General features: G+C 33.4%; 1 protein-coding gene across 3 annotated transcripts in view; it reads left to right on the forward strand.

Annotated features, from left to right (window-relative positions):
- LOC106136776 (Kv channel-interacting protein 4) overlaps positions 1–27023 on the forward strand; it is a 141360-nt gene that overhangs the window by 50600 nt on the left and 63737 nt on the right. Inside the window, exon 1 of one of the 3 annotated variants that reach the window (XM_013337424.2) lies at positions 8817–8985. The exons of the other annotated variants lie outside the window; for them this stretch is intronic. Within the exon in view, the coding sequence (XP_013192878.2) occupies positions 8880–8985 (106 nt within the window). The 5' untranslated portion in view covers positions 8817–8879. Of the gene's footprint in view, positions 1–8816; positions 8986–27023 lie in introns of those variants that run through there. 3 annotated transcript variants of the gene reach the window in all.

A 27023-nucleotide genomic window follows, 5' to 3' on the forward strand; every position in this document is an offset into this window, starting at 1 on the left:
TTATATAATATACTAAGTTTCGCTAAATCAGTATTTCGTAACACAACTTGCGAGCTAATTTCGAAGCTAACTCATTATGTGAAATTCGTCCCATATAGGTATATTTATAGATTTTTTTATAACTCCCAATCTGTAAAAGTAATAAAAAATTTGCAACAGCCTTCTAAATTACGTCTCGTTTATTAAATAAATTTAAATAACCCTTGACCTACTTGCAAAAGGTTTCCCTCACTTCACCAGTTAGGGTGAAAACTGAAACAAGGAAGTCCCCAAAAATACATATATTTCCTTATACTAAACAACTATTTACTAATAATGTAGTATTAATTTTTCACGAGATCAAGACAAACTGACAAACAAACACAGACCAAACCACTGGAGATTTGAAATATGGCAATTAGGTTCCTTATAAGGGGACACTACTATAGAGACGATTTCCCTGATTTCCTACGGGAAGAGAAATCAAGGGGTTTTTTTTAACTTAGGGGAAGCCATACTTTAGTGCGTATTATAACCACGATAAGTCAACTTTCTGAAAAACAAAGACGCCGAAATTTGTAGATGGAAGGATTTGGAAAATTGGCCAGTTTAAAAAACCCCCGGGGAAATCCTAGTTATATCAGTACCTAGTAAAATTTCTATTTAACACGTGCCCAAAAAGCAAAAGGTCTATAGACTCTATATGGATAGCACAAAACGTGTTATTTCCTATCTTTATGACTATCGCACATTAAATGTTCTCATTAGACTGATTCCCGCAAGTATTCCATGTTCAGGTCACGTCTCTTTGCTCGTTTGCTCAGTAGCTTATTGATAAATAAATAAATCTATTCGTGCCATGTGGTTGTCGGCACGATTTAAAAAAATAGGACTACGCCATCTCTTTCCCATGGATGTCGTAAAAGGCGACTAAGGGATAGGCTTATAAACTTGGGATTCTTCTTATAGGCGATGGGCTAGCAACCTGTCATTATTTGAATCTCAATTCTATCATTAAGCCAGCCTTTCAGGACTGCTGGCTCTGTCTACCCCGCAAGGGATATAGACGTGACCATATGTTTGTACGTATGTGTGTAGATATATTAAAAAGGAAAACAAATTAACTATCCATATGTAATACAGTACCTAATTTTGTTAACCAGCCTATTATTCCTAGAGCTATGCCAACCAATCAAGATTGTTTGTGTTACTGGAACTATAATATTCTTGGCCGTCTGTTGGTGTTCTCCCATCTTCATCAATATTCATCAGACCTAAATGTATGCAATGGTAGAGATAGCCCAAGTAAGTGAATCTATTGCATAAATAGAATATCAATTACTATTAGGGTGTACCACGAGATAAACACCATGTTGATTAAGAAAACGAAGGTTGATATTAATATTAATTGATACTTGTGATTCTTCTTTTAGGCTATCGGCTAACGACCTGTTATATCATAAAGCGATCCAGTCGCACTAGGCCTTTTACATGTTTAGACTGTTAACCTAAAACTTCCAGTTAATTACTATGGCACTAAAATCAAGGATGAACCAATAAACGCTAATGGTACAGTCACGTTCACATGACCCCACTCGTAAAGTCCAAGAGTTTCGGCTCCACAATCGGTGCAAAGGAAATTGCAACCAACTGCTGCCTGTAAACCGAGGCACAAAACAAAAACGGTATAAAACCAACATCTGTGTCTTTTTTTAGAAATTGCCAAATTTTTGTCCTTTTTTGCACTAGAATCATTAAAAATACAGGTAGGCCTTAAATAATGTTATTGTAACCTGTCAACAATACGACACAATTGAATTAATTTTACATGAAACATCTTATAGCTTCAATCATCAATCAAAAATCAATATTTTGATTGCGTTTTGAACTGTTGGCTTATAAACTCGAGATCAGCTGAAGGCAAAATTCATGTTAATACTCAACTTGCTGTGAAATGATTATCTACGAGTACTTACCTTAAACCTCATTATTAAATTTATATATGATTTTTTTTAATTCAATAAGTGTCTCGATTGTGCGATGTTGGTAGAGTTATTTGTTTCTTGGACAATTAAATATTTAAGGATGTAATGAAAAGATACGGCGATAGGTTTCTACTATTTGATACAGGTAAGGTATATTTGATTGCTTTTTCTTCTGTTCATTTATCATCGGCGTTGCTATTTTTCAACTTCTTATCTGTACTTTCGTTATTTTATGAGGTAAACTGACCTAAGTGAAAGCACGTTCTGTGATTCTAACAGTTTACTTGTTAGCTCTTCTAAATGGTTTCGGAGGTTTGTTCCTAGATCATAGCCCCCGCGTACGTTTACTTAAGGTTTTTGAGATTTATTTTGGTTTATCAGAAACTTGAAAGAAAAATCATTATTGAGCACTTCTGTTACTGAGTGACTAATAGGCTTGATGGACAGACAACTAATCTATCCTACAATAAATTACTGGGCGTAGAAAATTGAAAGATATTATCTAGTTTTTAGAATTTATATTAAAAATTTACGATTCTTGCTTGAATTCATTTTCAATTTCTTGATTGCTTCACTAATAGTGCGAGAATGGAATACGCTTTAATGGTAGAGTGAGAAAGCGGTTTCGAAAGACAATAAAACAGTGGTGCCCATATTCGCCTTGTTTTTATAGCCGGGGTGTTTTAATTTTTCGTTCTAAGTTATTACAAATAATTCATATTGGTCCTATGAATCGACAGTTTAAGATGCAATAAATATGATTGTTATCAAAAAAATCTTGATTTTGCCACAACAAATCGCAATTTTATAGGACTATTCTTTTAAATTAGCGGAGTAACGTTTGCGTAAATCATTTTAGCGCCGTAGGTAAATTACTTTCCTAATTTATTATTATGGGCACCCCCTTTATTGCTGTTTCCCGGGTTAACAAGAATTATGAGAGAATAAAGTTAATTAATAGAGGTAGCGCCGTTACTAAACATCAGCGACTTTCAAATTTAAACATACTTAAAGGTTAATAAATTTAATAAAATTAACTGACTTTTTATACTCACAGCAACTTTCTGTGGCCATTTAATAATACTAGCTTGTTGTCTTCCTCTTTCTTTCTCCTTTTGTCTTTGGAGAATTAATAATTAGTTTTTTCCATTCATCCACTACATTTAACAGAATTTGTGTTTTAACCGGTTAATAGTTACTATTCCATGTTATATAACTATAACTAACATAGTAACTAGTAACAGGCCGACTTTTATAGCTTTCTATTATATAAAATGCATGTATAAAAATAGCAACAACTTCACAAAGCGATTGCCATATCTCCCTTTTACTTGGTCTCAAATTTAATGTAATTCGAATTCTACTTTAAGGCGTAACTTCGTCACAGTTTTGTGACTTTTGGTCTGTCTACTTTGTTAGGAACACGTAATATACCAAGTTTTTTAGATCAAAATTTAGACTAACTAAACAAAGGTGCCACGTCTCCCTATGCCTTTAGTCTGCAATTCAGACTAATCTAGAAAAGCTGGTCGATTTAACGTCCGCATAGCACTAAGCCAGGATTTGATTAGTTGATGGTATCGACTGGTCTGCCTGGGCTTGGAAGTGTTGACTGCGCGATATATTCGTACTGGTTCATACTAGTTCATTACCATCGCGTGCTATTCAGTGTTGTTTACGTTTCTATTTAGGGATTGGAGACGACAATGCACAGAGTAAAGGTCGCGCCTGGCGTTCTGTACTCTGTGTCTGCGTTGAACGATAGTGATTATTGATTTAGTAAAGCTGAACTTTGTTACAATCTAGGTACTTTTAGTATTCAACGCATGAACCAACATTGTTTGAGTTCAATCGGATTAAAACACTGTCTGAAGGCTATTCTTTATTTAACTTTCTCTTATTACGACACCACCACAAACTCAACAGAATTATTAATTTTTAAAACTTTAACACTGGTTTTATACAAAAAGTAATTTTAATTCATATAAAACTACCAATTACATTTGTGTTGTTTATATAATATTCCTAATACTTACAATTTCGTGTAAACTTTGGTTTATTTATTCATGCACAAAAGTTTGCTTTAATAAGATAGGTCTGAGAATTGTGTAAACATAATAAATATTAAACTTGTTTTATTTCTATCTTATTTACAAACAAACGTTTGAATATTTAATGTTAAACGGGAATAACTTTATTTTACTACGAATTTAGTAAGAATAAGGGAAATTTCTCTTTTCATGAAAAAAAGTATAAAGACTTTTAATACACTAAGAGTCCTACTACGACATTACCTACAATGGCGCAAATTTTAATATGACAAAAAAATTATTTGATCCATTGTTTTACTTTGTGCAAGAAATATATAATTGTGCTTATCTATATTTTGTTTAAATGACATTAAAAAATGTGTTTGTACATACCATTTTTAACACACCGTTTTTAACACAACTAAAATAGATATGTTTTATTGATGTTTTCGACTTTTTGTTGTTCGCTACAGTGTGCGTTAAATTAACTAAAATACGAACTTGGTTCGTAAAATGTTTGTGACGGCCATAATAAAGTTTTACGCCGTTTCATTGCTCAAACACAAACGTACTAAGCAACAATACATTTTTTATGAGATAAGTCATTTTGAATGAGATCCGTGACCTACATATTCTTTTAGAACTATAAATATAGGATAATATGGTATTTGATTTCACGGTGATTCAATGAAAACATAATAAACAATAACAGCTTATTTTCCGCATTATTTTCAAGTGACATTTCAAATATCTTTGATTTGGTCAAAGGTATTCTGATACTTTTTCAGTAATCTATTTTACGGGTTCTTATTATTTTAAGAACAAACATTTGTTTTAATCGACAAATATATTCAGCCCATTTTTACTTTTTGAATGCCGGCCAGGACATAATGAGGAAATTACTTTTTCTGATTGGTTATATAATATACTAAGTTTCGCTAAATCAGTATTTCGTAACACAACTTGCGAGCTAATTTCGAAGCTAACTCATTATGTGAAATTCGTCCCATATAGGTATATTTATAGATTTTTTTATAACTCCCAATCTGTAAAAGTAATAAAAAATTTGCAACAGCCTTCTAAATTACGTCTCGTTTATTAAATAAATTTAAATAACCCTTGACCTACTTGCAAAAGGTTTCCCTCACTTCACCAGTTAGGGTGAAAACTGAAACAAGGAAGTCCCCAAAAATACATATATTTCCTTATACTAAACAACTATTTACTAATAATGTAGTATTAATTTTTCACGAGATCAAGACAAACTGACAAACAAACACAGACCAAACCACTGGAGATTTGAAATATGGCAATTAGGTTCCTTATAAGGGGACACTACTATAGAGACGATTTCCCTGATTTCCTACGGGAAGAGAAATCAAGGGGTTTTTTTTAACTTAGGGGAAGCCATACTTTAGTGCGTATTATAACCACGATAAGTCAACTTTCTGAAAAACAAAGACGCCGAAATTTGTAGATGGAAGGATTTGGAAAATTGGCCAGTTTAAAAAACCCCCGGGGAAATCCTAGTTATATCAGTACCTAGTAAAATTTCTATTTAACACGTGCCCAAAAAGCAAAAGGTCTATAGACTCTATATGGATAGCACAAAACGTGTTATTTCCTATCTTTATGACTATCGCACATTAAATGTTCTCATTAGACTGATTCCCGCAAGTATTCCATGTTCAGGTCACGTCTCTTTGCTCGTTTGCTCAGTAGCTTATTGATAAATAAATAAATCTATTCGTGCCATGTGGTTGTCGGCACGATTTAAAAAAATAGGACTACGCCATCTCTTTCCCATGGATGTCGTAAAAGGCGACTAAGGGATAGGCTTATAAACTTGGGATTCTTCTTATAGGCGATGGGCTAGCAACCTGTCATTATTTGAATCTCAATTCTATCATTAAGCCAGCCTTTCAGGACTGCTGGCTCTGTCTACCCCGCAAGGGATATAGACGTGACCATATGTTTGTACGTATGTGTGTAGATATATTAAAAAGGAAAACAAATTAACTATCCATATGTAATACAGTACCTAATTTTGTTAACCAGCCTATTATTCCTAGAGCTATGCCAACCAATCAAGATTGTTTGTGTTACTGGAACTATAATATTCTTGGCCGTCTGTTGGTGTTCTCCCATCTTCATCAATATTCATCAGACCTAAATGTATGCAATGGTAGAGATAGCCCAAGTAAGTGAATCTATTGCATAAATAGAATATCAATTACTATTAGGGTGTACCACGAGATAAACACCATGTTGATTAAGAAAACGAAGGTTGATATTAATATTAATTGATACTTGTGATTCTTCTTTTAGGCTATCGGCTAACGACCTGTTATATCATAAAGCGATCCAGTCGCACTAGGCCTTTTACATGTTTGTTTTGTCAACCCCGTTACGTATTATAATGTGTTATAAATAACGAAAATAAATACATAGCGTATAATTAGGCTTGAAGTAGATTCGACAAGACTTGAAGTTAGTTCTAAAGAGCACATGTTATTGTCCGTACTCTCACACTATATAGATTGGTTGAAGTTTAGTCGCAGGAGTAAAGTTCTAAGTTTATTTACCAATCTATATACTAATCAGATTTAAAAATACTTGTTTAAAAAATAAACATACATACATTACATACATACATATAGTCACGTCTATATCCCTTACGGGGTAGACAGAGTCCCGAAAAGACTGAATGGCGACGTTCAGCTGCTCGGCTTAATGATGGAATTGAGATCCAAATAGTGACAGGTTGCTGGCCCATCGCCTAAAAAAAGAATCACAAGTATGTAAGCCTATCCCTTAGTCGTCTTTTACGACATCCATGGGAAAGAAATGGAGTGGTCCTATTCTTTTTTGTATTGGTGCCGGGAACCACACGGCACTTGCAGTTTGCATTCATCCGCGTAAAATACCTTAACATTCGAATATGCTCAGTTAAACACCGCAACTGCACACACACATTTCTTTTAAAATAGATCAAAAGATGAGTTAATATAACGTTAATCGCCCAAGTGAAGTCGGGAGTGTTGATAATGAACCTGAGATGTTCCGGGCCCAGAATAGCCGGCTGTAAACAACCTCATACTCGTCGGTAAATAGGCTCTGATTCGACAGGTGTAGCGTTAACGGACAGAAACTGTGGAGTCGATAATTTTATGCAAAAAAAATTATATAATAAAGACTATTTCTTTTTACTCAATAGCCTCAGACATACATTTTGTTTATACCTCAACGTGCCACAAACTATAGAAAAAAATACATTCTTCTTACGTGCTTCTGAATCTCTTAATAAGTGCACAAATATTGATGAACTTGATTTATTTAACTCAAGTACTACAACAACTCCATTCAAAAATAAACTATGCAAACGTTGGTTTGACATGGTTCCCTAACTCAGTTATTAGTGAGATGTTACTTTCTAGTTATTAGGAGTTTATTCGTTCTAGATAACCTTATTATTTTTTCCTGTCCATTACATTCTATTATTGTATTCACTTTAGGTATACATTTTGATTTTGTTTTTTTTTTTGTTAACCATTATAATTAGTTGACAAGTAAGTTTACTGAAAATCATATGCGGAAACGTCATAATTGTGCTTTTTGTTATTTGTTTTATTAGTATTTAAGTACTGTTCAGTTTTCCGAATAAAATAAAATAAAATACATACAATCACGTCTTTTTCCCTTACAAGGTAGACAGAGCCAAAGATAGTCAGATTGTAATCAGTAGCAGTGCCAGAACGAACTCTGGTCACAGCTAGGACGGATTACGGTCCAGGATAATAGTGTAATACTATTCAGCTATTTACTATAAGACATTATGTTTCTTAAAATCAATCGTAAGCAAACTCCGGTTCACAAAATCTTATAATAGAAAAGAGGTATTTTCTGTTTCGTACTACAAAAATAATATTTTAACAACAGAATAGGTAATATATGCGGGAAACAAGCGAGAAACAATGTTAGGCATTTTACCTGACGCAACTTACGCCCGGCAAAAATAAACTTAACGCTGCCTGCAGTTTTTCTTTCAAAGCATTTTTCGGTTATGTTCCCTATTTTCTAAATTAAAGTTTTAAAACACTTTTAAAAGCTTAAAAATGAATCGCGTTTTACCAGTGGATGTTTAGAAATTTTTGTACATACGTTATTATTATCTGTCCATACAAATCTATAAGATAAATTTTTTGCCTGTCAGTCACGTAATGATGGAAAATATATATCGAATATATAATTTTATTTTATGTGTGTGTTTGAAATAGAATTGAATAGATTTATTTTCAAAATTGGATACAAGGTATCACTTATTAACGTCACATAACTAAAATCTCATTATAATTACTACCGCTTCTAAAGCGCATGTGTAGAAGAAGCGGCGGAACAAACTACACTGCAGCATTTTCATCGGACGTCAATTTACAAATATAGATCTCTTAAATCTAAATCGTTAAAAAATACGAATGCACATTGTCTACATTAAAAAACATGAATGAATAAAGAACTGATTATGTCAATACGAAGGAAGAAGAAGAAAGAAGAAGGTATATTAAATACATAGATGGACGTAATAACGAAACTTCTTAAGAGATCGCTGAAAGTAACTCGTAACAAAATACTAAGACGCATTATTATATTCATCTCCTAGCATTTTCTGTGCTCATGCTCTGATCTTGGTACATATTCTGACGTAATTAATATATTATAATATTCGTCTCCACGCATTTTCCTGTGCTTTATGAAGTACCCATACTGATCTTCGTGCTAGGACTGTTACTGATATGCATTTACACGCAGTATATTTCGGGCTTCGTGAACAAAAGGTATTCCTGGCGGCATTGTTGCGTTGCACTTCGAGAACGTTCTAAAGGAAATGTCTGTCAATATCGACATGGAGAATTTCTCCGCGAAGAAGAATTTGCGTCGACGTACTCTGAATACGCTGAAATCAGCGGTGACAGCGCTGAAACAAATCGCCAGTAAGTGCTGAATGTTTCACTATTATGTGTGTTTTAACTATCGGTTTGGATGGAATGGTTAGATCTGTATTAATGATAAACTTACTTATTGCTATTAGATCTTCGAAGGACGTTTTGTATTTGAAGTTTTTATCATATAATAAAGATTAAAAGTTTCGTGACTGTTTTACCAATATTTAATTGCAGTGAAAATTTATGAAACTTGTATAAAAATACCAACAAATTCTTGTTGCGGTGGCTTCAGTTCAGCTGTGTGAGACTAATTATGTATCCTTTTTCCTATGATTGGTAATAAATTCAATTACAAAAATAAATAATGGAACTGGAATCTCATTCCTTAAAAATTTAAGGATATCCAGTTGTATGAAAACATCGTAATGCTTTCATACAATTATTCCATTGTACGATTTTAATATTTACCAACTATATAAATACAATACATTTTAGTTTTAATAGTTCTAGTAAAGACATAATGATAGCAACGAAATGACTGGGCGCGGGCTGCTGGTCGGCGCGCACGTACTAAACCCAATTTGCATACAAACCACAAATTAGGTCTATTTACGCTACTAATTTGCTAGAAATAACCATTAGTGCTGTGTCAATGCCAGGACAGGACGTTCAAGCAAAAAGTTCCACTTTATATACTTAATTACCACCGGCCCTTATGGCAGAGAGCTGAAAAATAAGCCAATTTTTGGATACCTAGATTAAGAATGACATCAAACTTATATAGGTTAACATACACTCGTATCACGTATTTATTACTTTAAGGATAGAGAATAGTCCATAGCCAATCGATGGTAACGTTAAGCTATATGGATATTTTCTTTAGGGAATTAAACAATAGTGACAGGCTAATCGCCTAATAGAGGAATCGTAAATGTGACAATAAATTAATATTACGAGCTAAAATGAGCATAACCTTTAACAATAAAATAAGAAACCAAGAAGTATATTGTTATGTACATTGTATTGTAAAATCTAGCGACAGTCAAGTAAAGGTCGACCTTGTAGGAACAAATACAAATGTACGAAAATTTCACAATATCCTTGAAAATGATTCCAAAGAGAATTAAACTTTACCAAGTCAACAGGAGAGTATAATTTGTCGACAGAAATATGCGTTAAACTCGAGTGCAGGAACAAACTTTTGAAAGGAAGATTGGGGAGAACACTTTCATAATACTTGAGAGCTACGTAACAATTGGCTAAGTAAAGTTATTCATCCTATTTCATTAATTTTACTGACTGGCATATAACATGAGTCGATATCCATATTTTTACCCAATTTTAGTGAAATTGAATTCCATTTAATGACAAAATGTAACTCTTCACATATATTCACCGACGTAACCTAAAGGACGATTAAAATTTTTATATTCTTATATAACAAAATATAATTTTTTTATATAACTAAAAAAATATTAGTTTTATAAGACAATAATAATCTCTCAAATTTTTGTTTAAAATCAACGTAGGTATTGTACAATAAAAAAAATTAAGATTAAAGAAAACTTCACCTAGCCAATTCGGAGAGTATTTGCGAAACGTCAGCTTTTATAATGAAGGTGTCATTCAGAGGCTCAGGCCATTGTCTGTCGCCTCGGGAACACGCCTCGTCATCCACCACCTCGCGGCCATGTCTGAAACGATCATTTGTTTTGACCTTTAAAGACCACTTCTCTAGGTTATCCACAAATCTTTTGTCTGATACGACGATAGGACGAATACCCTTATCTCAACAGCTACTTCGCAATACGAAAACTTGACATTTATTAATGAATTTAATATTGTACTATTGTGTCCACGATTTGTTGAGTGAATTTGCGCATTCGAACGAATTTATGGATTTTCATAAATTGAGTTGCTAAAAGCTTCTCGATAAACAGTGAATAATTTATGGATATGGACATTCTCGACATTACTTACTGACGTTTAATGGTGTTTTTCATGACTATCTTTTCATCGTTATTAATTTATCGAGATATCGATATTGTGAGTATAGCAATTTTTCTTTGATACCTTCCAAAGGTATCTAATTACTAAATTATCAAAGATAATGTTCAGATAACCGGATCAATCTATATAAGTATTTATTATAAAATATAATATCGTTGAGTTAGTATCTCGTAACACAAGTCTCGAACTTACTTCGAGGCTAACTCAATCTGTGTAATTTGTCCCGTATATATTTATATTTATTTATTTTATATTTAATCTTCTGTTACCAATTATTTTAAATATGATTTTTTAACTTTGAATGCTGGAGCGAAAACGCATTGTTTATTCTGTTTTGTCACACAAGACAAACCAATATCATTTATGTAAATTTTTATTGCACGTAATTGAAACAAAAAACACAAATTTTTGTAAAAGATAAAATGTATTTTTTTATTTTCTTAATTCGACGGAAAACAAAGCACAGCCAACTATACGACGCGAAAGGTTTTCGGACTCAACATAATCGTAAATATCTCCCGCCTATTCCCATTTATTCCTGCAATGCGTTCCCGCCCGCCCTTTATGCTCGACCGAACGTTTCCTGACCACGATATAATTCTATTGGAAGCAGATCTCTCATTCATTGTTTATAGCTTCATTCTCAACCGCAACGATAAAAAAATATTGAAAAACCAACATTAGTGACGCAAGTTGCGTATGTTTCATCTCTGAGGCATTATCACATAATCGTTTTTACAACTTATTACTCTTGGAACTAGTAGGGAAACCATTTCACAGCATTTTTATATGATATGTCTCGTTTATTGGAAACATACTATATTTGCAAATAAATTGACAGATTTTACTCAAATCAAAATGGCTGCCGACTGACGAGAGGATAAGATTATTGCTAGGCTACGATAGTAATAATATTTGTGCTTTTATGTCATTTGAAACAGTTAACAAAAAACACCATGCTCCGCTCCGTCACCCAGGTACTACTTAGTAATATGACGTCACCGCACCGTATATTTTTCAAAAATACAAATTTCAGCTTAGCGCATAACAAGCTTGCAAAGAGTTCGTTTCGCAGAGTTCGGTGATATATTGCGGTCGGTTTGACAGGTTGACGTCGCAACCAAATTGGCTACTCTGTGACGGGGCGCCGCACCGCCGCCGCCGCCACACCGGCGCGTGCAACTTACAAATCATTAACTATACAAAGACAAAGATTTATACTTATTTCAATTCATTCAAGATTCATTATATTATAACAGAGAAGCAATAAAAATAACAGCAACGACTAAAAGTAGAGCATCGCTAGACCCCAAAAGCAAAATTCCAACTTGGGTTTTGCGTTTAATAGCACTTCCAAAAAAATATACAAATCAGTTCGTGCGAAATGTGAAAATAATGGGATTAATATCATCAGCCTGTGAAACTACATAACCAACAAGTTGGCATGATGAGTTATCTAACGAGTTTTCAACAAAATAAGAGAGGGGAAAGACTGTTCATTTTCCAATCGAGTTTTAGATTTTTATATAACTTTAATCTTTAGCGAAAACTTTACGTAGCAAACGTATAACTGTCGTCTTAATTTCTGTTACATAAGTAGTTTATAGTCATGTCATTTATGAATATGCTTGAAAAGAAGGTGCTCTGAAAAATATTGCATGGTAGGTAGAAAATTGCAATTACAAGTTTTTTGAATTTTTTTTTTATATCATATATTCCTATTTATATAACTACAATTCATTTCTCTTTATAAACCATATGTTTATTGGGCTATCATAATATAAAACTATATAAATGGTGAAAACCGGGACATTTCTGTATTTAGGCTCTTGACAAGGCAGAGAATTATTAAATATTTTAAGGACTACTAAGTATTAAATAAAACTTAATCAAATCTTGTATTTTTATACTAGTTGCTTTGATACGGACGAGGATATAAAAAATACAATAAGTAACAAAAATGAGAGAGAAGTTTTACCCAAAACAAAAAAGATTTTCTCTGCACTTGACAAGTCACGCAATCAGGTTGTATTTCGGTATTCAGATGTCCATCCCATGTTCTGGTGAATTTATTATTTGTTTTGATCAAAAAATATACTTACAAAACAGCACTTCATTGATATTGCTTATTAATTTTCGGGAGCACCATCCTACCTGTCTACTTTTGTACATATTGTTGTTGTTTTTTGTCATGGAGTTTCATGAATAAATTCTTTTTAATTTAATTTCCTTATATCGTTTCCGCGGGAATTTCTGGAAAACCTCTCTTAGTGCACCCCTAGACAACAAATAGAATCTAAATGTCAAATTTCAAGACCCATTTTAGCCGATTTAGACTGTGCGTTGATACGTCAGTCCGTCGTTCATTTCTTCTTTTGATTGATTATATATTTAGATAATTATTAATAGAATATAGACAAAATCTATAATCAAAAATTATACATACTTTTTATCCCTTGCGGGGTAGACAGAGCCAATAGTTTAAAAAAGTCTGAAAGGCCACGCACAAGTATGGCTAAAATTAAGTTAAGAATTATTTCATTTAGTTTTTTAGTTAATAATATTTTAAAAAATCTTTTAAATCACAATACAATTTTAAGAGTACCACGCGAACATTCGTTCTAAAATAATTTTAGGATTAAAGGCGATGTTTTACAAATTACATTTTGTAGAAAAGAAAATTTCGCCAAAAGCAATAACCACATCTGTGATTCTGTTTCATTCCGTGTACAAACAAAATTAATATTCGCAAAACCCCTGTTTCGTTCTTTTTATTTCTGTTTTTTCATTCCAACATGGCGGATTCTGAGAAGGCTAACTAAAAATACGCTTCAGTTTTCCATCAGTCTCGCTGGAGCCCAATTAAAAGCTGTTGCGGGATTGGTGCGGCCCTGTTTTATGTTCATTATTTTAGGTTTAAAATTACGTGATAGTTTTCTTATATTGTAGTCAGGATTCAAACCTGGCCGCCGGCTTGCTATGAGTCGGATACGTTTACTACTGTACTATCAACGTTCTGCAAATATGAATTTCATAATTTAATAAATAAAAATGGTGCTTAATTAAAAAATACCCTATTTTCAGCTTGACCGCTACTCGGACCTTTTCAGAGAAAATTATATTTTTGCCGACGATTATCCGATTCATTTAATATTTTGCAGACGTATGTTCATTTAAGACTGTAACTTTGTTATTATTTTTGTGCGATGGTTTGCTTTTACCGATAACTGGTATTTCGATATTATGAAGATAATTATTAAAAAACCTAGACAGCGTTTCGCAACCATTTTTCAAAACACGCCTACCGAATATACGCAATAACATTATTATACATAATTACAATTACTAATATGCTTGTACATTTCGTTTTGTATAAATTATACATCTAATATGCTGGTGCTCCTTCTTGGACTGAAAATAACTTCTCGCAACAACATTATATAACTTAATCGACGTGGGAGAAAATACTTAGTCGGATTAAACAAGAATAGCCTAATGATTGTTCCCATTAGTCTACAATTGTATCTCTACTTACCAAAGTTCCAGTCATTAGTACCTGTTGAGCGTGCTCTACAGATATCTACTCGAAAACTTTCATTTTCACGAAGTTGGAATTTCAATTGAATATTCGAATTTCACTGCCAACTTCGAAATTAAACTAAAATGGTTTTCGCATTATCGGGACACTGCAATTTTCCAAAGTTTCAAGTGCTTTTCATTTGACATTGGATTAATTTTAATGTTCACTTTTTGTTTTCTCTTAGACAATAAGAGAAAGGAGTGGTGATCTGAAGATTGTCTTCAATTCTTGTTCAATGTTGTTCTTTTTCATTTAAACTTCACTTACTAAAATCAATAATTTTGTGCATTTTTAATGCTAACTCAAAAAGTGTCGTGCGTAGTCAAGAAAAACCATAGAATCATTTTCAATGGTTTAATATATTTGAAATACGAAAGAATTGCGTGGTGTGGAGTCACAAATCAGACCCTTAACCCTAAAGCGAAAGTACGAATAGAAACGCTTCCATTAATTTTCATCCGTTTACCTTAAATCACTGTATCAAGATTTATTTACGCTCATATTGCTCTGTAGCGGCGTCAGTAACGCTTCGTAAGCAAGTTAGATATTTATTCAACACTCTACTTTATTTTGGTAGGTACTCGTAAGTAAGGAACATTCAATGCGTTCTACTGCATGGGTAACAATTGTTAGCCTACAAAATATTAATAAATTATTTTGGGTAATAATCTTAGAGCGTCAGTGGTCGTGACAATGACAAAGGTGCCCCAATTAAAGCATGCTGCAGAAGTTCAAATTTTACTTCGGCCTTTACTGAGTTATACATATGAGGTTGATTGCTAACCAATGTTCTTAAAAAGGTGAGGGAACAGGCCGCTATGCAAATAACTCCAGGAGAATGATATTGACCACTTGTGGCTATACAAATCACGGCTCTTTCCCGGAGGGGTAGGCAGATCTTTCCAAGATCCCTGCATACTTCTTACACTTCATCCACAATCATAACTATCTTCATGCAAGCTCTTTGTTTTAGATTACTCTTGACCTGACCTTTAGCCAAGATGTCCGTTATAACCATCCCCTAGCCTAACCTTAAAAAATTACCATTTTATATTGGTCATAAAAGTGATACAAATTTGTAACACTAATAGTTTGTGCCAAACTTGTCCTAGCATAAAAGGTCGGTACATACAGTTCAAGTTGGGTGTGATTTAGTTTCCTGGGAGACGCTCCCATAATGCAGTTTGGTGAATCTGAGCAATTTAGGCGAGTTGAGCAAACATGCCGCCGCTAACAATCGCTGGTTGGTGTTTGTTGAACCCACTGTGGGGTAGTGGCGTGCTAGTACAACATAGTAGCTCAATGTATATGTATAATGATATAGTAAAAGAAAAGATACAAATATTAGTTTCGTTACTCTTGTACAGTTAAATGGTACAAGTAGCGAATAAATTCATTAAAAATATATTGTTCTGTTATGTTTTACTTAAAGCCTATTTGTATAAAAAAAGTATATTTTAAATTCAGTTGCTGTGTGTTGTGCTCGAAATATACTGATCGACCTTATATCCTCCTATAAGTATAAACAGGTACACCAAATTTTCATTTCAATAAGCATATTTTAGGCCATCGTACAAATTCAAATCATTACGAACAATAAAGCAGAATAATTTATAATGTATGAGCCATTGAGTGTTTCCGGGATCCGATTCCGTTATTCGATTGTCGCGATTGAATCGATGCGACAAGTTAAATGAATGAATGATTGATATGAATAATGAAAGGAATACTCGATATATGAAAATGGGGAGATTAATAATACACGTTGGCCACTAAAATAGAACAGATTGAAGAAATCAAAAAGAAACCCATCTTTACAAAGGGATTTCAGCTCTAAGTCGATATGTCAGTCAGTCATTGTACTCTTTTGTATTTTAGATGATAAAAATTAAACTCTTTTATTTCTTATCCTAAACCGCCGTGATTGCCTGTGTGAGAGTTATGAATGTGGATTAAGCGCAAGAAATATGCAGGGATCGTGGCAAGTGAAAACATGTAATCTCTGCCTACCCCGCCAGGGAGGAGACCTTACATATGTATGTATTTCATCTCATTACCTCCAGAAAATACTTAGACCATTATTATCGACTGTCGAGAAATAAATCTAATTCGCACATCCGTAAGCTGTATCAAAGTCGACGCTGCATTGCATTTTGTTACGATTACTGCAGTAGTGCAATCTCGTGACACGATCCCATCGTCTTCATAGCGGTAATCTCGAAAGTTAGGTGACGCCACGATAAACTTTATACTTTTGAATTCTCTGAAATGGTTCGCTTTTATTTTACTGATACTCGAGTTTAAAATAAGGTTTATAAACTGTATCATGGTGAGATTCTCTCTCATTGGCTAGCTTTACTTAATTTTTTATCTATTTATTAATTTGAATTGGTTTTCCTCGCCATTCTTCGTTATACACTATACACGATTTCATCCGTATTTTTTCTGTTTGAATCTCTTACTGATGGCTTTAAAGTCATCTGGAGCACATCTCTATATGGTATTGGAGAAGGATAATTAACATATCTAATAAGTAGTGCCCTTGTACTGAATTTCTCTTTATTTTAATTGTTGTACATAAATAAATAAAAATATATATATATCTTCTATATTTAGTTACCACTTTGTTAATCTTAGCTAATAACTTATTTATCCGTCTCGATGAAGGCTCTAATATATATTACAAAACCGTACAGTTTTTAATATAAGCTTTTCACAAAGTTTTACAACGTCCTGCAATCTCTTACATTGTAGGGACACGAATTTCCACCGACAGCACCCGTAAAACTGTATTACCTCTGTTAACACCGGTAACAATGTTACCAAATTAAACCAAATATTACAATGCATGTATAGTTTAACTGCAATGAATAAAAAAAACCTTGAATTTATGCTAGACTAGGAAAGACCGCGTAGGCATGACGAAAAATCCCGTCAATTACTTCAAAATAAGGTAATAATAATTTACCAGACCACATAAGAAACCTTCATTCCAAATTTCAAATCTTTAAACCAAACGGTTTGGGCTGTGCATTTATATGACAGCCAATTTATTTGAGTCCTCTTTTATACATATTAATAAGATTGTATGCAACCTTATGCACTCACTATACTACTTACTATGCAACCTATCACTGCTGTACCTAATCATTCCCATCCCATCCCATTTTATTATGCGCCAACAACGACTAAGAATACTGCATTTAAGATAGCATGATTAAAATTAGTGATCGAAATATTTTTTTAGTTTAAATAAAAAAAACCTGCGTTATGTTTATAACAATGAACATCAAAAAGGTGTTTTACATTAAACACTGGAGCTATCATTGTTTTCCCACGATTTTCCATATGGTTTGACGAATGACGCCATTTGTCATTCCGCATGCACTGCGCACCGGAGATATTATTCGGATGCCATCCGATTTTATACTGTTAATATTTTTTTATTTATTCATTTTAAAACTATAACATTGTTTAACATATTGCAGATAATAAACTGTAAGTTTATTTTATCATACAATTACAAGCTTTTTTTATATAGAGGTATTATTATTACTCATATATTTTTTGTACCTTTTTTCTTACCTTTCACTTCTTATATTTGACAAACCGGTATCATAGGCTCAATGACTAACAATTCACAGTTAAACATCTGCTAGCTTTGATGCTCTCACTGGGATTTAAACCCATAACCATGAATGGTCTCGAACGAGATTTCGTGAAATGTTTAGGTATACTTATTTGTGTGGTTACTGTTGTAAGAGTTTTATTGAAGCTTCAACTATTGATATTATTATGCCTCAAACAGTATTTCATTACAAAAAATATTACAAAACATTTAGTAAAACCCTTCTCTATCCTTTTCTCCTCTTTGCATGGTCCCAGTAGGACCGTCAATCGCTAATCTCGAAGACCGCTTAAATTTTACATTTAAAAATGGCCCTTGTGTGGCAATCCTTAAGTTCCTGCTACGAAACTTAAAAGACTCGAAACCGGGACCTTAACGTATATTTTTGCAGTAAACAGAAATACAGCGGCCGAGATTTGGTCCCTCTGAAAGGAGATTATGTATATTCAATTAAATCGCGAGTCCGCTTAGCTATGGGGCTTTACTTTGAATTTTTTCCAATATTACTTCTTTTCCTTATTATCTACTTACCCATCAGTCATATCTTATTTGAATCAAAATTTTAATTATCTTTGAAAATTGTAACAGTAATTTCGACTTAACTTTCATTTTGATTTCAAAGAATTAACTAAATTTTATTTATTTATATCAATAAGCAGAAAAGTTTTATATTCATAGTTTTAGGGTCGGGCAAATTATGCATAACGACGAACTAACACTTTACGAACTATTTTATTACTTGACTGGAACTTTCCGGCCTTAATATATTCTACTGCCTGAGAATAATGTACTGGGATTGCCATCAAAGCTTATGTTTTGTTGTGAGATATGAAAATGGAGCGCTTATACGGCGAGGGAAAATATCAAGAGGAAATTTCCACATTCAGGCTACTGGATTTAGAACTATGATCTATGTTGAGTTAGAATCCTACAAGGTTACGAAGGTCAGCTGGTAGTCTACCAATGGTTAACAACGTACCAACTGACTTATCCACTTTAGGGCTATGGTCACAATGAGACCCCAGGATTCCCTCTGGAGAGTGTCAGGAGCTACTGGTACAAATGCAGGAGAATGAGCAAGAAAAGGATGTAATTTAACTGTATGAAAAAGGACTCACACTTTTTAAACCGCTTTCTAAAATATCTAGTTAAATTCTCTATAAAGAACAACATTTTAAAACTTTTAAAGCCAGCATCAAAAGTATTTGAGAATTCATTAAGTAATTTTTGGAATATCCAATCACTATAAAACTCTAGTAACCGTATTACTCTAGTCAAATTTAAATATGCAACTTTGTTGATGCTTTTAAAGCAAAAGCTCACCTGATGTGTTTCCACTAATGAAACGTTTTTACATCGAACGTGTATAGCATTTCCATTACAAAATGTCTCAGTATAAATACATTTAAATTTAGTTTTAAACAATGCCTTAAATTTTTATTTAGCTACCAACTTACACCTGACTTCCTAAGTATTGGTTATGGACAAAAAACCACACTTCTCTTCCACATTTATAATATTCATATAAAATATACAAACATGAAAATATACAAACTCAGTATATATGTATATTTAGTCGATAAATTCATATCATATATTTTCTATTAATCCAGAAACATATCATTTCATTTCTACCATCTGACTTCCTAAACCGCTTTAACAGAGGGAGAAATGTGGGTGTTCAACTAACTATCCACGATAATAAATATGGAAACCCAACTATTCGGAAGTGTTAGAATCCATACGGCACGCTAATATCGGAAGTGTTACAATCATTATAGGTAACATATGACGTCATCACGCCACTGACTACATTGTAAAACTCACCATTTCCATACACGCAAAGCTGTAAATTTTACACTTACAACATTTTTAGTGTCCACTTTATGGCACAATGATATTGCACTATATCGTGGAGAGTACCTAATGACGTGAATACGTAAATATGGAACATAAAATTCTAATCCTAACATTAAAAATGAAGAAGAGAGTTTGTATATTTGTATTTTCTACACGGTTTATTTTATTGCAAATTCCACACTGACAGGTGAATTCAGATGAATTTTTTCATCGCCCTTATAACTTCGGGTCTTACATAATCATTTTTGTCGAAGCCTACATGGTTGCACGAAAATTTTGTGAGAAGTTTTTTAACCTCAGACGTAAATCTCCTGTTCAAAGTTCGACGGGGTTTCTAATATGACATAAAACCTCAAAAATTAAAAATTTATAATCATACCTTCCATCCTGATAAAAGTATTTTACCCGTTGGATTTGTGACACAAAAGATTAAATTTATGGAGAAGGAAAATGTTCCGCGGCCAAAGGACCTTACTTTTCATTCTTAATTTTTCGGAGTTTTTATAAGTTTTCTATTTAAAGGCTTCTTTTGATAATACCGTTCTCTTATTCGGTACGTGTGAACTTAATGTACTAGACAGAGCATTTAGAACAAATGTTAGCACTTTGTTCAATTAGAGGGCGAGCGGGCGACCGGCAGTGGTAGCAATGCAATTAGAAGATATTACATTCAACCAACAGGGCATTTGTACAAACTTCTGCTGACAATTTAGACAATGCCTTGTCAAACTATTTTAAAATTCCTGTTAATGTTATTTCGTTTTGTTTTATTATTAATACAACGTGAGTTAGTTTTTACTAAGGAATTTTACGCGCGTTATCGCTTATCGCAAATTCAAGTTATTTTCAGTACTCCTTAATTGGTTACTACTGAAATGTTAAAAGTTGTAAACAAACACACCTCCCCCTCTATAATATTAGCATGGCTTACTTAATATCTTAAAGAATTATCGATTTTGATAAAGTATGTAAGTAAATTTTTATATTCTTTATTAGATATTTCGATTTCACACTGCACTGCGTGATTTCAACTTTATAACTATTTTCATCATATATATTTTTTAAACTAGAAAAAAAATAATACAGAATATGAAACTCTAGATGCTGTTAAGCAAGGGCAACAAAACAAAAAGTAATTAAAACATCCATTAAATTACGCCGACGTACGCTTTCCATATTTCAACGCTCGCAAAATAAACTGCTGATACGATCTATTGAACTGGTTTTACTTTGCATCCTGTACTGTGTTGATTTTTACTTTTCAATATTCCATTTCCCCTTAGCATATAGATTGCTAGTTCTGTTGTTGGCTTTGAACACTGGTGGAGTGAATAAAGGGTCAGTGGTGGAGTGGTTAGCCGAATACTCGGCTTAAAAAGGGTACCTGCTTTAAATGAACTAATTTGAATCTAATCAAAGCGGTGCTCCTAGCATAGTAACATACATTAGTCTAAATATTATTCAATTCTCATCGCCAAAATATGATGAAGTGACGATCTAAGCTGGGTTAGGTTTGCTGGAAGGTTGCAAAGGTAAGACGAAAGAAGATTCTAAGAAACCCGAATTGCGTTATGAACTTAATCCAAAGATCAATAGAGATGAGGGCTCACAAGCTTCAGGCGATGAGCCAGCAATCTATCCATATTTGAAACAATTTCATAATTAAGCCATATAGCTGAATGTGGTCTATCCGTCTTTTCAAGACTATTGGTTCGTCTACCTCATAAGGGATAGAGACGTGATTATATCTCAGTACGCATGGTTTGTCCCAAAATCGCTTTTCACGACATTGTAGAAAGAGTTGTCTTATTCCGGTCTCAAGGTAAAATATAACTTCAACAGTAATCAATCAACATCAATATGGCTTCACTCTCAGATTTTCAGTTTTCGCCATTTTTTAAATGCAAAGTCAGCGGACACATTTGATATCACGTTCACGAGGGGTTCAATTCCCGAAGGAAATTTACATCCATGGCGGAATGAAGGGTGCTCATCTTGAAACTGATGACGTGAAAAAAGCCGATAGGACCATCGGGCTTCATTTAAATGTCGCGAATGGGCCGAGCCTCTTCTGAGCCTAGTTCACATTGGTAGAGTAAAATAACAATATTAATTTTAACTAAAATAGTAGTAATTAATAACTTAAATTGTAATAATTAATTAGGTACTTACATTTCCCTTTTTTTGTAAAATTAATAAAAATAAGATTTATAAAACAGTATATTAGGATTTATATATTTATAGTAGCAAGTATGATTTATAATGGTTTCAGTTAAGGTTGTTATTAATGCCTATTGTAATTATTATATTTAAAAAACTTGCTTTTGTTCAATCCACTCAAACTATTATATGCGAAAGTTGTATGTTACGATTTCGACGAGATTTTATATGAATATAGTTATTATCTGAGATCAAAAAGAAGCTTCTTTTTCCTAAATCCTAAGGGCATTGGATACGAAAAATTCTATCACTGCGAAATTTATTTGTAAATCCTTAAGCTGTTGTGGGGCTGTGCCTGTAAGTCCATAAGACTTACTGGACAGGCACGTCTTCGTTTAACAGTGCTTAGTTTACTTGACCAACGTGAACCTAGACTCATGGGCGCACGTCGAGTAATCACATTTACCCCCTTGAGTTACGGCCATGAACGCTCGTAAAACACAACTCCGATAGTTGAGAGGTTTCGGGACAAAGGTTGCCGTTGAAGGGCAAATGTCACACAAATTAGTAAGATTGCGAGAAAACGAAGTTAGTGGGAAACACATTAGGTAAGAAAATAGGATTCTTATCAAAACCTTACGGGACTGCTAGCTCTGTCTAGTAGAAGTCTCTGTAAGGAAAGAAGACGTGACGACGATATACATATGTTTGTTTCTATAATACGTAAATCTTGCTGAGTGAAAATCAGATTTATGTCCTTGAAATAAAACAGTCTTCTTCTTGGCACGTCGTCGTCTTTCCAAAGACAATGAAATTTTCTCACTACTAATAATATTTTCAAAATGTTACAACCTCATCGGTGATTTAATAAGATCATCCCGTAAAATAAACTAAAAATTTTGTAATCTAGAAATAAACATCGAGACACAGAATTAAATGTAAAAAGAAGAACTCGTCAGAAGATTATAGAATCTACATGACGCTACCGATTTAAAATAGATATTCTATTAAACTCCCTGTCGCGACATAATCTTCCATTCGCTTTATATTAAAGTCGGCTTTGGCAAAATTTGTAGGTGTATACATATTTTATGTTTACAGAGACACAAAATATTTATGGTTCAGAAGGCCTTGTCTTCCTGCAGAGGTTGTAAAGGTTCAATTCCTGGTGAATAATTTTTTCGAGTTTATTTTAGCCTCGGTCGCCATGTGGCGGTCATGTTAAGAGGTATATTAGGCAGTTAAGGTTATAAAATCTGACACGCCTTCCAGCTGTATTGAATAGAATTCAATAAAAGAGAAAGCCTTTCACCACTATCGCCGTCTCATTTGACATTAGATAGAATACCAATATAGGATATTGGGCTGTGTGTTGATTTGTCAGTCAGTCCTCTTTTATTTCGTTTTAAAGATAAATAAATAATTCTGTAGTAATCCTCATACCTGTTCTCTCTTTCATTTGTACCGAAGAAGCGGCGAGAGAAGTCGAAGCAATTTCGCGCGTAGGTGAGATATTTGCCGAAGTTCCGCCCATACCTTTTGTCATGAACTCTGCAAGTATTTCCTATTAATGTTTAACTCAAAATAAAGCAAGAAGTAGTATTTTACTTTTTATTAATTTTATTAATTATGTTTCAAAAAGCTTTGATTTAAAGCCATCGACCTCTTCATCTTTTATTTAAGCTTTTCGGGTTAATTTAAGTGGGACGCCCTTCATGCATTTCTATAACTGTTTATTTTTCAAATGTATTTCTTTACTTAACTTTTAAGAAAAAATATGTTGATCAAATAAATGAACGTACAAACATACAAATGACTTCTAGAAGCAATTCAAATTGGTGCAATGCTCGGGACACTCAATAAATAAGGTTGCCGTCGTAATACATATCTTGAAAAATCCTACCCTGCTATTAAGTATTATAATGCGAAAGTTTGCAAGGATGAGTATGTGTTTGTTACTCTTTTACGCAAAAACTGCTTGGATTTTAAATTTACAGAATTTAAAAGTGGACGAACTGACGAGCAACCGCTAGTAACCAGTTGCCTTCAGCCATCCAGCATACCGTTTTACGCTTTATAATAACTACGCTACCCTACTAATCTACCGTTGAAACTTTATATGGTTTAGGCATACTCGTACAATAATAAACTTGTTGAGAACAATACACATCCGAATAATGCCTGTTATTGGATCGGACAGTTGTTAATTACCCTGAAAACTGGGATCCCGTTACAGAATAGCCATTGCCTACAATTGGATGATTAATGAAGCAATTCAATAGGTTCTATTGTAAAATGCGTCTCTTCTGTGATTTTCGTGCCGTGTGATTCCCGGCACCAATGGTAAATGAGCAACTAAGGGATTGGTTTTAAATTAGGGATTCTTCTTTAAGGTGATCTTCTTATAGACGTAATAATATTTAAGTATGGATGTCTCTTCCAAACTTTCAATGAACTTTTACATAATAACACACATGTTCATGAGTGTAGATACTCAAAAATATTCTGTGGATGAATTTTTTCGCGTAACGGAATATATTTTTATTGAAAACGGAAAGAAAAAAATATATTTTTCGTCATAATCCAAACTATATCCCAAGTTAGAATTATCTACTTAACCATTTGACGGCCTCTGTGGCGCAGCGGTAGTGCACTTGTCTGTGACAATGAAGGTTCCGGGTTCAAATCCCGGCCAGGACATGATGAGAAACGAATTTTTTTGATTGACATAGGTCTTGGATATTGATCTTTATAAATAAAAACTTCTTCTTAAAGCAAAGCCACAAAAGTGGTAATTCTTATGTGCTAAAAATATTAGGCAGTAAAATGTCATCTATTCATAAATAAATGAAGCGTATATTCTAAACAATCAATTTTGTGTGTGCTACACATCACGCAGTGTCCGCTTCGTGATTGATTGCGAATAATATTCGATTGCATTCGATATTTCCATTTCATTGTTAGACATGGAATACGTCATTCGGTAAAGCTGATATGCTTTCCATTGAAACCATATTCACTTAATACACTATTTTGAATGAAAGTGTTGAAATAAACCGCTTCATTTTTAATGTATTTAGCGTTCTAATTAGTTTTAAATGTTTTATTAAAGTATTCTTAGAAAAAAGTTTAGTCATTTATAAAAATGTATCTTAAATGTTTTTTTATTTACTCTGTTTTTACGAACGAATTATAAAGTACAAAATCTTAAAGCTGTAAGGGTCACACACGACCCTTTTCAGACACGACCGCTTTAGCGCCCAACAAAGTGGGACTTTCGTATACAATATATACATTTATTTACTCGATATACAATCGCACATGATCGATTGAGTGTACACCGTCGATATTTCGCATTTTTCCGTCACTAGTGTAATATTTTACCCACAGCGATTATGCCTGCCCATGTCTACTCCACAATCGCCTGACTGATGGCTCTAATAAATTTTATACGATTCCCGCTTCCATGAACAGCGTTTTTGTATACGCAAAGTGTTATTTTTATGTGATATATCATTGCTCTCGTGTAAAAAAATAAGTACATACATTTAAAATATTTTATGGGAACAGAAAAATGGGACGTGTGCACTTCTCACAGTAGGTATGTATGTTTATTAACCCCCAAACTGCAACGATCGAAAAGTTTTCGTATGCTCGCGTTACTGTGTAAATTGCATTAAGGAAGGATATAATATTTATACAACGCAAATAGCTAAATGTGGACTGGGCGATGAGGGTTGATATGGAATTGATATAGGTATATTTCATCATAACGTATGCCCGATTATATTCTTAAAACTTGGCATCTAATCTGAGTCAAACAAAGATAGCATAAAATTCATACTTCGCATTAAAGATATGAATATGCGAAATATTTTTGACTTTTTAAATGTGAATAACTGAAATTACAAAGTTCAAATTTGATGCGGGCAAGCTGCCACAATCCTAGAAGGCCAAAGCGAATTCATAAAATGCATAATAACTGCGCTCGCACAGGAAACAATTTGAGATGTACCGGACTGCAACCACGGCGCCGTGCGGAAATAACTTTAATTGTAGTATGAGATTTAAATGCTTTTATTGCAGTTAGCATACCAAAATTTTACATACACACCTGAAAGACTACATCTTTACACGAATCCTGAGGTATTGTTTTGAGGAGTGGATGATATTAATTGTTAAGTGATTAACTCATATTCAGTAGCCTCTTTATTCCTAGTATCTCTTACAATTGATACATGAACATGTAGTTATACTATCATACATCACCAAACATATATATTCAATAAACATTATTAGTACCTTATCTTTATCTCCAAACAATACTAACTATACTACTATATTCCCCAGGTCTCACCGAGCAGTCCGAAAGTAAGCTCAACTTACAAACTAAGCATGTTCTTAGACCCTCAAAAATCCATTTAATATCATCGTATCAAAGAAACCAAGCTCATTTAGATTCACTCCACAATTACTTCAGTTAGTAGATGCTAGAACAATTGTAGAATCCCAAAATTTCTCAAAAATAAGTACAATCAGCAGCATTGAAACCCGACCCTCTCATGAGTAGCTCAAGGGGCGGGTTTCCATGTCCTTTACTGTACCTACGTATTGAATTACTTCTAAGAATTAATTCAATTTCTTAGAAAAGCTAGTACTGGTATTTTACTTAGATTGAAAAGTATATGTTTTTCAAAGTTATCAGCATTCACAAAGAGCATACAATATCTTATTTTCAGATCCTCAAAAACATAACACAAAGATATTTTGGGACAAAAAAATCCATATCAAAACGTAGACCCATTACACATATTTCAAATTAATATTTATATCTAGTGCAACACCAAA

Source organism: Amyelois transitella, chromosome 8 (assembly GCF_032362555.1).
Source record: "Amyelois transitella isolate CPQ chromosome 8, ilAmyTran1.1, whole genome shotgun sequence".
In the NCBI taxonomy this organism is placed as follows: domain Eukaryota; kingdom Metazoa; phylum Arthropoda; class Insecta; order Lepidoptera; family Pyralidae; genus Amyelois; species Amyelois transitella.